At 46.3% G+C, this 11,996-nt stretch overlaps 1 protein-coding gene across 1 annotated transcript; it reads left to right on the forward strand.

Moving 5' to 3' along the window:
- Window positions 1-277: 277 nt before the first annotated feature.
- Window positions 278-2,587, forward strand: LOC146724006 (uncharacterized). Its single transcript, XM_085480664.1, has 2 exons — window positions 278-566; window positions 1,545-2,587. The coding sequence occupies exons 1-2, from the start codon at window positions 278-280 to the stop codon at window positions 2,585-2,587; spliced, it is 1,332 nt and encodes a 443-aa protein (XP_085336790.1).
- The last annotated feature ends 9,409 nt before the right edge of the window (window positions 2,588-11,996 follow it).

The raw sequence follows: 11,996 nt of genomic DNA on the forward strand, positions 1-11,996 counted from the left end.
CTAAAATTATTCGCTATTATAGCGTTTTCGTCTGTAATAGCGCAGATTTTTGGCTTGCCCGTGGCGCCTATACAATTAGAAAAAGTATTATTGTTTTGGGTCTATTACACATCCAAATTAACAGTATTCGCTTTTGTAGCATTTTAGTCTGCAATATCTCAGACCTTTCGCCTGCTCTAGGCGTCTAATTAGAAAAATCTTATTTGATACTTGCATCACTAGAAGGCTGCCCCAAACGCCGTATATCTATAACTAAAACTGTCCCAAACAACTGAAAATGGATCATCAGTGTCACAAGTTCCATTATGGCAATAAGGAAAAGAATATTTTGGCTTTCAAAGAATGGTTGACGGAAACGATGATAGACAGTTTCCATGCGCTACTCGAGAGCAATTCTGATTATGCACCTCGACCTGTATGGTTGACAATATTTCCCGATCAGATTGTTCCACTGAATATTTCAAAGAAGAAGCATTTGCAAATACTGCACAGTGATTTTGGTGGTGGACATTGGATTGCTTGCCATTACGATGCAAAATCTATTATTATATATGATTCTCATGAAGGTAGTCGTAATGCAAATATACATAATTTGAATGGAGAAATTCGAATTTTTGTGGACAGATTATTTCCCTTTCATGATTGTCAAAACAATCTAATAGTTTTTCCTAAAGTTCAGTCGCAAGGTGACGGTTATAATTGTGGTCCTATGGCAATTGCGATTGTTACATCTATTCTGTTTGGCGTAAATCCTTGCATCGTGACGTATAATCAATCGTTGCTAAGACCTCATTTGTCCGCAATGTTTGAAAAACAAACAATAACTCATTTTCCGTACCTCTATGATTCAATTGCTCCATTAACGCTACTGCCGTTGGAGACATTGAAAAGGACGAGAGAGGGATGCACTGAGAAAAAGACTTGCACGTAGTAAGGAAACTGAGGAACAGCGTTCGAAACGAATCGAAAAAGATGCTTTTTCTCACAAAGAAAAATATTTTATGAATCCTGCAACAAAACGTCAGATAATGCGTGATCAGTACCATAAGGATCCTGAAACAAAACGTCAGATAATGCGTGATCAGTACCATAAGGATCCTGAAACAAAACGTCAGATAATGCATGATCAGTACCATAAGGATCCTGAAACAAAACGTCAGATGGTGCGTGATCAGTACCATAAGGATCCTGAAACAAAACGTCAGATGGTGCGTGATCAGTACCATAAGGATCCTGAAACAAAACGTCAGATGATGCGTGATCAGTACCATAAAGATTCTGAAACAAAACGTCAGATGGTGCGTGATCAGTACCATAAGGATCCTGAAACAAAACTTCAGATGGTGCGTGATCAGTACCAAAAGGATCCTGAAACAAAGCGTCAAAAAATGCGTGATATAACGTTCGCAACGCTCGTACCCAGACGAAAACACAATGCGATGCCTCTCACTCGCACCCGCATGCTCTCCGGTCCGATGAGCTGGTCGCCGCTCATAATTTTTGGATTCGACGGATTCAACTCAATCTATTTGCTGACGACATAGCTCGCCTAAAACAACTACGTTGCGTCTCAAAAACTAGTCCATTAGCTTCGCTTTCTCCTTACATAGACAGAGACAGCTTGTTACGCGTTCGAGGCCGATTAAAGCACGCAAGCCTGTCAGATGACGCTAAACATCCGCTAATTTTAAAATCACATCCATTGGTCCACCTCCTTATCAAACAGATTCATGTTGCGGCCCTACACGCCGGTCCGCAACTCACACTCACGCTCCTGCGACAACAGTATTGGCTAATTCGCGCTCGCGCCACTGTGCGTACCGTCCTCTACCAATGTATTGTGTGCACACGGGAGAATGCACGCGTGCCCGAACAGCTTATGGGCGACCTGCCGGATTTCCGCGTGAACCCGACTTCACGCGCCTTTAATCATACCGGCGTCGATTACGCGGGTCCGTTACTAGTGCGTACGACTAAAGGTCGTGGTCATAAAGCCCAAAAAGCTTACCTCGCAATTTTTGTATGCATGACCACGAAAGCACTGCACCTAGACGCAGTATCGGATTATACTACCGCGTCGTTCCTTGCCGCGTATCATCGTTTTACCGCACGTCGTGGCATTCCGCATGCAATGTACTCCGATCACGATACCACGTTTCAAGGTGCCGATCAAGAGCTTACGGCCTCCTACCATGCAGCCACGCGTGATCCAGCATTTCAAAATTACATAGCTCAAGGAAATACTGCATGGCATTTCATACCTCCCGCTGCGCCGCAATTTGGAGGCCTATGGGAGGCTGCCGTACGCTCTGTGAAACATCACATTAAACGCGCTATTGGAACGCACACCTTAACGTTCGAAGAGATAACCACATTACTATGCCGTATCGAACTTTTCTTAAATTCTCGTCCCATCGCTTCCGTGTCCGACGCTTTAGACGATTATACCGCTCTGACTCCGGGTCATTTTTTGATCGGCGCATCCTTAAGCTCGATCCCGGAGCCGAGCTTACTCGAACTCGCCGAAAATCGTTTATCTCGCTGGCAACTAGTGCAGCAATTAAGCGAACGCGTCTGGAAGGCATAGAAAGATACGTATTTGAATACCTTACAACAACGCCCTAAATGGCGTTCTTTACAAATTCTAGCCACACCCGGTAGATTAGTCTTACTTCGCGATCCACTTGCCCTTCCAAGTCGATGGAAGCTTGGGCGTATAGTTAAATGCCATCCAGGCAGCGATCGGCTCGTTCGAGTCGTTACTGTTAAAACGGCTGAATCCGAGTTCAAGCGCCCCATTACAAAACTTTGTTTTCTTCCGGTCGACATCAACAATGATAGCAAACATCATTCCGCCATGGCGGGCGGCATTGGATTGTAACTGTCCGATTGAATATTGTAAATTTACGTTAAATTTCATTGACCGCAAATATTGTATTCATATCGAATGTCAATCACATTCGAGGCGGACGGTATGTTGACGCATATCATAAATTTGTATAATCAATAGACTCTTATATTAATCGCTTGTATATCAACGGAAAGGTTCGATCGTTCGAACCGACACACGACAACATTATCGACCTTGTTCACCATCCCATGTGATAAGAGTCACGCTGTCACGTGTACAATTTATTTTCTCCTATTCTTTCGTCGCTCCGATTCGCCGAAACAAACATCCGATCCCGAGAAAGAGGGGATTCCGTGACGAAAACTCGGAACGCTCCCGAAAACCGAGAATCAGGTCTCTGCGAACCGTGCTATCGATCAGCTGCAAATACAAGTAAACATATGTTCGTTGCTGTAATCACTTTCCTCTCGGAGCGAGCATTTACGAGGCTGTACAAGCCACCAGTCGATCAACAATAATTTGAATTAGAGCGACGCCGTCGCGCCTACTGATATCGATAACAGAAACTATAGATAATTACCAGTTCATATCTACAAAATATCTACGATTTTAACCGAATTGAATAAGAAATATAAAAATATTTGATTAAAATACAGTAATTAATTATGAATGTAATAAGTTCATACTTCCACAAAATATTGGCAAATCTTCTGGGCTTTATGACCACGACCTTTAGTCGTACGCACTAGTAACGGACCCGCGTAATCGACGCCGGTATGATTAAAGGCGCGTGAAGTCGGGTTCACGCGGACGCGGAAATCCGGCAGGTCGCCCATAAGCTGTTCGGGCACGCGTGCATTCTCCAGTGTGCACACAATACATTGGTAGAGGACGGTACGCACAGTGGCGCGAGCGCGAATTAGCCAATACTGTTGTCGCAGGAGCGTGAGTGTGAGTTGCGGACCGGCGTGTAGGGCCGCAACATGAATCTGTTTAATAAGGAGGTGGACCAATGGATGTGATTTTAAAATTAGCGGATGTTTAGCGTCATCTGACAGGCTTGCGTGCTTTAATCGGCCTCGAACGCGTAACAAGCTGTCTCTGTCTATGTAAGGAGAAAGCGAAGCTAAATGGACTAGTTTTTGAGACGCAACGTAGTTGTTTAGGCGAGCTATGTCGTCAGCAAATAGATTGAGTTGAATCCGTCGAATCCAAAAATTATGAGCGGCGACCAGCTCATCGGACCGGAGAGCATGCGGGTGCGAGTGAGAGGCATCGCATTGTGTTTTCGTCTGGGTAGGAGCGCGTTGCGAACGAAACGAAGGATATACGCGGTGACGCGCAGTAATTTCGGCCACGAGGAAAATCGGGATTCAAGCTCCCAATGGTTTACCGAGCATGTCGCGCAAGCTTTTGAATCGCGTAATTCCACTATGCGGTTGAAATAGATATTGGGAACAGGAGGAGGATAGGAAGTGCAGGATATGTGGGAGAGGGTTAGAGACGTGGGGGCATGTGTGGGAGAAAATGTAATGGATTGGGGAAGGGAAGAGAGCTGGCAGGAAATGGTAAAGGAGATATTAGAAGAGGAGGGAGAAGGGAAATATGGTTAAAAAAAGATTAGATGAAAGCAAGAGGGGAAGTGGGAGGGAGAGAAGGAGAAGGAGGAAAAAGGAGGACAGGGGGATGAGAGAGGGTAGGAGATGAGGGGAGAGAGAGGAGGGGAGAGATGAGTGTGAGAGAGAGAGAGAGGGAGAGAGAGGAAAGGGGTGGAAAAGTAACGGTAACCGGAAGCGGAGGTCCAACATAGGCTAAGTAGAATATAAGATTGCGTAGGTTAAGTTAAGTTAAGTTAGGATAAGAAAGGTTAGGGAAAAGCAGACGTGGTGTGTGTGTAGGTAGGGCAGAAAAGCGAGAAAAGATGAAAAAGGCGGCGAAGAGGAGAGGCGTGGCGAAAATTGGATTTGTAATTTGTAATTAGGTTAAGTTATAGGTATAAGTTTAGGTTAAGGAAAAAGTGTAAAGGAAGGCATAAAGGTTTGGGAACGCTCCTTTAAAAAGAAAAAAAGCGCCTTGTAATCCCCAATTGGGGCGGCAATAAATATATCTATCTATCTATCTAAAAGTAAAAAATAAAAACAAGAATTATTTCTTTATTTAAGAAATTAAAAATAACAAATGTAAATATATGTTTTTTCATTTAAATTTCATTTTTGTTTTACAGTAAAACAAAGACCCGCTCGATGGTCGCGAGCTGGTCGCGGACGTGCGTCGCGGACGTGGCCGCGGACGAGGACGAGGAAGTATAATATACATAAATATGTAAATTATGGTGGCACCAGATAAAGAATTCATATTAATAGTAGTACAAAATCCAGTTGATTGATATTTAAATAAGATTTATTTTTTTGGTTGTTAATTAATTCTGTATGCTACATTGGATGTAATATCTATCAATTAAATAAAAAAAAAATAAAAGAATAAAGCTTCATAATTATACAAGATGCAGTATTTATTTCTGGCATGTTAATACAATGGTTGTCACATTTGGATGTAAGATTCTTTTAAGATTTTCTGCAGAACGCCGTCCGGGTAATTTCGATAGTCACAGCGTTTATTTGGAATTAAATTCGTAGCTTGTTCAAAGAGGGACGAGCCTATTTAATATACTATACGTGTGATATAATGCTGAGATAATTTCGATGCTTCATTGGACCACTCGATGCAAGGTACGGAAAGTACTGATCCATCTTGAACTTCGTTTTTTCGGCTGCGCTATTACTTGGTTCAAGTTACTCATAAATCTGAGTTCCACGGATGCGAGATATGACTTTAATATGGTACATTGCAGGAGATTTCTTTCACGTTAATGTTATTAATCTAATAAAACACAGTAATTAATACAAACAAATAGCATAGTAAAGCTAATAGTTAAATATATTTAAAGCAAAATAGGCAAGTCAAAGATCAAAGACCCGAAAAGTAAATTTTAAAAATGATAAAATAATACTTTAATATTTCCACAAATTTTTTTATGGATTTTGCAGGCCCGCTTATAATGTTGCTGTTTTGACTATTGTAGCATACTATTTCAATATCCGCAGGGCATATATTTTTGAAGCATTCGTAATCAAGATTCACAATTGCTGTAGAACTATGAATTATATTTCCTTCGGTGCAAGCTAAACCAATAAAATATGCCGATAGAATAGTTTGTTCAATAGTTAAACATTTATCCGCATACGCACAACCAAGTTCACTACCGAAATGACTAATCATATAATCAGCAGTAATTTCTAAGGTTGTTAGGAGATCTACTAAGCCAATCTATAAGAGATAATTTTATTATACTATACTATATTTAAAAACGCTATTCATATTTATAATATTTATTAACTATAAATATATTTGTAAATATCTTTACGACATTATATAATTTTAAATATAATAAATATATTTTTAATATTGTATAATATACGATATTTTACCTGAATAGCGACTATGCCAACAAATGCATGTAATGCACTTTCACAGCCGTTTTGTTTTGTTAAAATTTTTATGATATTTATATCATATGATTTTAAAATAGCGTCACACATTTTTACAGCATTCGCAAAGGCGTCAAACTTTAATAAACTGTGACCTGAAAAATATAGATAATTAATATTAAAAATAATGAATATATTTAAATTATTATTAGAAATAATAATTAAAATCTTAATTATTTTTTAAATGTGCTATATCATACATGAAACAAAATATGAATATAAATACCAATTATTAGCCATTGTGTGTCTATGGCGGAGAAAACAAACCAAACAGGTCGTTTAATATTCTGATTATTTTGAATTTCCCTTATTGAATTTTGTTGCAAAGTATTTAATATAATATATCCTCTCCATGGATGACCCTCTATATTGTCGGAATAGATATCGTGTATTAAACGAATGTATTCTGCGTCTGTCGAATGATTAGCGATCTACAAAACAAAATTTTCTTAAAATTTGTGTAACAATGTATTTTTTTAATTACTGATTATAATATTGCTCTTTAAATTTTACTGACATCGTTTAAAAACGAATTAACTGATTGTTGAGTGCGTCCGGACACTGTCACAAGTTTTGGTAAATTATCAGTAATATGTTTTAGCCCCTTTTCGCTACTCGCGATGGTTTAGGAGGTACGATACGGGAATTAATAACGTGATGCAGTGATTATAATTAACTGAATATATATTCTTCCGTGCAAACTGTAAGTGTTAATACATATACGTATATCGCTCGGATTAAATAAAGTGCGTCCGTGCGCGGCGACTGTCGAAGACGGAATTTCCTACATGTCAAAAATGTTTTTCCTATCTTGCCTCAAAACGCCCTTCGATAGGCTTCGAGAGGCTTCGCGAATTTTCTATCTGTTTTACTTATTTGCTTCTCTGCTACTCGTCTTTCGTCTCGTCTGTTATATTTTATTTATGTTTATTTGTGTCCTTGTCCTTTTCGTATATGTGAGCGTCCGTATTTGTATGCGTGTTTTCCTTGTAATTTCAGGGAAGTATGTGACGATGTAATCGCCACAGTACTCCCCCGCCAGTGCTATACCCGATAGCACGACATCGCCCCCGAATATTGCGCTGTTCCCACGATAATTTTTTCGCTGGCGGACCGAACGAATTCTACAATTTTGCTCGCTGTTGTATGAATTCGAAAGACCAGAATAAATATAATGTGACTACAAAATAATAATAAATAACAATGATATGGTCATAACATGCTATTCTAACGCACGTCGCTCTCGGTCCGAGACTCGTCAATTTAATTCTACACGACTAAAACAAAACGCAGAATCTATATACAGATTTCTAATATGTCGAATTCGTTTTGTTTCGTTTACGTTCCGCGGCTCGTGTCGATTACACTAAACAAAAAACTTTTCTCGGGAACAAAACATCAAAAAGAAATTAAATCGCGAGAAATATATAAGTCCCTTTTCTTTATATTTTTCCGCGGCGGTTTCTCACGGCTCCCGACGCACATCCTGGCTCCTCGGCGTCACAGGCCCGCCTGGAATCGACATGGGAATCGGACCCTTTCTTCCCGCTCTCGTCGTTCTCTCGCTCTCTCGGGCAGCGGCCTCGCGTCCTCTCGCGACGCTTCGCTGCTCGACCTCGGTGTCCTGGCCTCGCGCCGTCCGTCCGTCGGCCGCACCCTCTCTGGCTCCGTGTCGCCGACTCTGCCGAGCTGCTATCTCCTGCTTCGGGCTGTAAAATGTAAGCGGGTTTTGGGCCTGTCTATTGAGACAGTTTTCTCCTTGCCGTGCATACGCACGACAAAGACTTTGTCGCCTCGGCTGACCACTGCGTACGGCCCCTCGTACGGCGCCTGCAGCATCTTTTGGGGCCCCTCGCGTCGCACACGAACACCTGTTCGGCCGTCGCCAGGTCCTTGCAAATGAACGGCCGTCGCTCCCCGTGTCGGGTACCGTCCACTGTCGTAGCTCCTCGAATTGCTCACGCAGCGTCTTTGCGAAGTCGGCAGCGCCGTCCTCGCTGTCCGCAGGCCGACGCTCAGGAACTGACCGGGGATCCTCAGCGTCTGGCCGTACAAACCAGCTCCGCTGCGGTCGCCTGCAGGTCGTCTCTCCACGCTGCTCGGATCCGCAGCACCGTCGGCAGTACCTCTGTCCAGCGATCCTCCCGCTGACATTTGATGGCCGCTTTGAGCTGGCGATGGAACCGCTCGACCATTCCGTTTGCCTGCGGGTGGTACGCCGTCGTCCTCAGCTGCTGCACTCCTGTCAGCTCGCTGAGCCGCCGAAAAAGATGGGACTCGAACTGGCGGTCCTGATCCGTTGTGATCCGTAGAAGCGCCCCAAACCGGCAGATCTACCCCCCGTAGAAGGCCCTCGCGACCGTCTCCGCTTTCTGATCTCGTAACGGGAACGCCTCAGGCCATCGTGTGAAACGGTCCACGCACGTCAGGCAATATCGTTTGCCCTCCGAGACCGGCATCAAGATGATATCCAGGTGGATATGCTCGAACCTGCTGGACGGCGCAGCAATTGTTCCGAGCGGTTGCCGACACGTATCGTGATACCTTTGATTGTTGGCAAGGCACACATGCTCGAGCTCAGACTCGGCAGTCGGCGCTCATAGACGGCCAACGTAGCGCTGCGCCACGAGCTTGCCCGTCGCCTTATCCCTGGATGCGCCAAATTGTGTATTAGTCGAATGCGGCCCGGCGAAAGGCCTTGTCAAAAATGGTCGTGGTGTTGTTGTTGCCTCCCGATTCCGGGAATCTCTACTTTTTCGAGCTTCAGCCCGGACTCTCGCCGTAGGTATTCCCAGATCTCCTCGTCCTTCTCCTGCGATTCCGCCAACGCGGACGTAATCCAGGGGAGATTGAGCTCCTCGATCCTCGACAACGCGTCGGCCACACGTTTCCACGCCCGCCACGTGTCGAATGTCGGGGTAAATGCCCGATGAAGTCCCAGGGCGGAACTGTCGCGGCGTTTCTCTTCTCGGGCTTCTGGCGGAATGGCCCTAGATGATTGGTTTGTGGTCCGTGTAAACGTGAAGTCGGGCCCCACCATGTCCGAAAGTTCCCACCCCGGGGGAAACTGCCAACACTCTCGGTGAATGCGCTGTATTTGTTTCGGCTGGGCTTTCCTTTTTTGGGGAAAAAGCCCAAAGGTTCCGTATTGCCCCGTTGTTTTAACGACGCGCGATGCTTTTTTGGACGCGTCGGAAACAAAACGAGCTCCGTGTTCACCTGGGGTGTCTCACAGTGCATTTTGGGAGATTTGTCTTTGATGCCTCGAACCCTGTTGAGCCCCCCCTCCCATATCGTCCCCCTTTCCTTTATATTTCCTGTTAAAGGTGTTAGGGGCGTCAATACTTCGGCGGCCCCGGGGGAGAAACCCCCTATGAAGTTCACCCCCTGCCCAAAAATCTCCAAGCTCCTTGCCGCCCCGGGCGCCTGAAAATCGTTTTTAATCGCCTCCCCCCCCCCCGGCAGGGGGTTTTTTCCTCCTTGGGAAAACCCTCGTACCCGGGGGAAATTTCCCACCTACCGGGCCCGGGAATTTACACTTCGCGGGGTTATGTGCCCCCCGTATTCTCGAAGGCGCTCGAAAAAAATCCGCAGGTGTTCGCGATGTTCTTCCCCCCGATGATGACACACGGGGATGTAAATCGATGTACGCGAAAAAAAAAATCAAAATCGCGAAAGAACTTCGCCCTATGAAGCGCGGAACGTCTGCGCCGCTTTTGCGTAATCCGAATGACATGTAGGGAAAAATTCGTACATGCCGCCGGCTTTGGTGATCGCCTTTTTGGGCCCTTTTTTTTCCCTTTCCGCCACCGGAATTTTGTTTACCGCGCCCCAAAGCCCAAACGTTGAAAAGACTGTCTTTCCGGGGGAGAGCCTGCCAAAATTTTGTATGTGTCGAAAGGGGTAGCGATCAGGAATCGTTCCGCTTTTAACGCCCTGTAATCTCCGCAGAGCCGCCTTTCCTCCCCCTTTTCTTTGGCCCCATGTGCGGGGAAAGCCGACCAGCAACTATTCAAAGGGTTTTGCGCACCCCAGCTTCCCCCTTTTTCCCGGGAATTCTCTTTTTGCCGCCGCCAATGGGTTGGGGGAGCGAGTTTCCGCGGCCTGCATCGACGGGGGGGCCCGGGGGTTTCTTTTTCTATAAATGCCGCTTTGGGGGGGGAATCCGCCTCCCGGACCTCGCCCCCCCTTTCGCAAATTGTCGGCGTACTGCTCCAAAAATGGGTGGTACTGAGTCTTTTCCCGAAATTGTCTTTACGCTGGGGCATCAAAACGGGTGAAACGTCCACGGGGGTTTTACGCGGATCGCGTTTGATCGATCAACTGACGAGTCAAACCGCGCGTGGACTTTTGCACCCAGTGTGATGCCCTCAGCGTAAAGAAAATTTAACGGGAGAGACTCATACCCCCGATTTTTGGGAGCGTACGCCGACTTTCGCGAGGCCGGACGACCCCCCCGGGGGGCGCGATCCTGCCCCCGGCATTATATAAAAAACGCCCACCGGGCCCGCCCTTCGCATCCCGGGCCGCGGAGACTCCCCTCCGGCCCGATTGGCGGCGGAAAAACCGAAATTTGGGAAAATGGTAAAAAAGCTGTCGATCAAACGCGATCCGCGAAAGCCCCACCAGCAGTCCTTAATGCCGAAAAAATCGGCGCCGATTGGGGTTCTCGGGGGGGGTCCGCAACCACAAAAATCTCGTCGAAATCCGAATTTAATTGAAAAAGTCTCTTTTCCGTACGAAAAAATCGGTGTCCTTTTGGCGGCCAAAGTTCGTAGGTGGATCTCTGTCGTGGCCCTTTTAACCATCTTCCCCGAGGGTACACGCAGAGACCGCACCCGTGTCGTTAAAAAAAGTCACTTTGGAAGTCGCGTGGGTCACAAATGGCTCGCGTACCGGGGGCCTGGTTGCTCGCCCCCACAGCGACCGGCCCCGGGTTTTTCCCTGCTGCATGGGGCAGGGTCCCTGCATTGTCTGGCGTCCCCCCCAAATTGCCAGTGATCCAGCACATCCCATGGCGGGCGGATTGCGACCTCCCGATCGCGCGCGCGGGCCAAAACGCAAAACCGAACGCGGACGAGGGCCGGTCGTAAATCGCGCCCCTTTCCCCTTTACCTCACTGCCGACCCCAAAAATTTTAAATTTTTCGAATTGCCGCCATCTGCTCCGCGATCCCCTTTCTGCATCGTCACCGCACTGCGCCCCGCCCCTCGAATCTTGCCTCCAAAAGACGCGGGTTTCCCCTCGCGCTCTCCCCCTGGGGGCCCGCCAGGCTCTCGTCGTTTTCCCGCCATTTGGGGGAACCCCGGGGCGCCCGGGTCGCCTCGTTTTTCGCGTCCCCCGATGTCCGCCAACTGTTCTGGGGTTTTCCCCCCCTTGCGTCACTAAATGGGGGCTGAATGTACGCCGGGAGCCGCTTAGCCAGATCGTTCGTAGGACCCCGGTCGCTCAGGGGCCAAATTTTCCCCGAGGCCGCGAGGGTTCCGAAAGGGGGAAATGCAAAAGGGGGTTGCGATCCCCCCTTTCTTCGGGCTCAGGAGTCTTTGGGTTTTTGGGGCTCCTGGGGACAAGCTGAGCCTTTTTATCAGTTTTTGATT

The sequence above is a fragment of the Nylanderia fulva genome, unplaced genomic scaffold (assembly GCF_048542155.1).
Source record: "Nylanderia fulva isolate GAGA-0341 unplaced genomic scaffold, ASM4854215v1 Scaffold155, whole genome shotgun sequence".
NCBI classification, from domain to species: Eukaryota; Metazoa; Arthropoda; class Insecta; order Hymenoptera; family Formicidae; genus Nylanderia; species Nylanderia fulva.

Excerpts from the sequence above, each read along its gene's own strand:
- LOC146724006 (XM_085480664.1), top strand. The coding sequence starts at position 278 with ATGGATCATCAGTGTCACAAGTTCCATTATGGCAATAAGGAAAAGAAT. Across the intron at positions 567-1,544 it reads TATATATGATTCTCATGAAG|CTCGCCTAAAACAACTACGT; the intron begins GTAGTCGTAATG and ends CTGACGACATAG.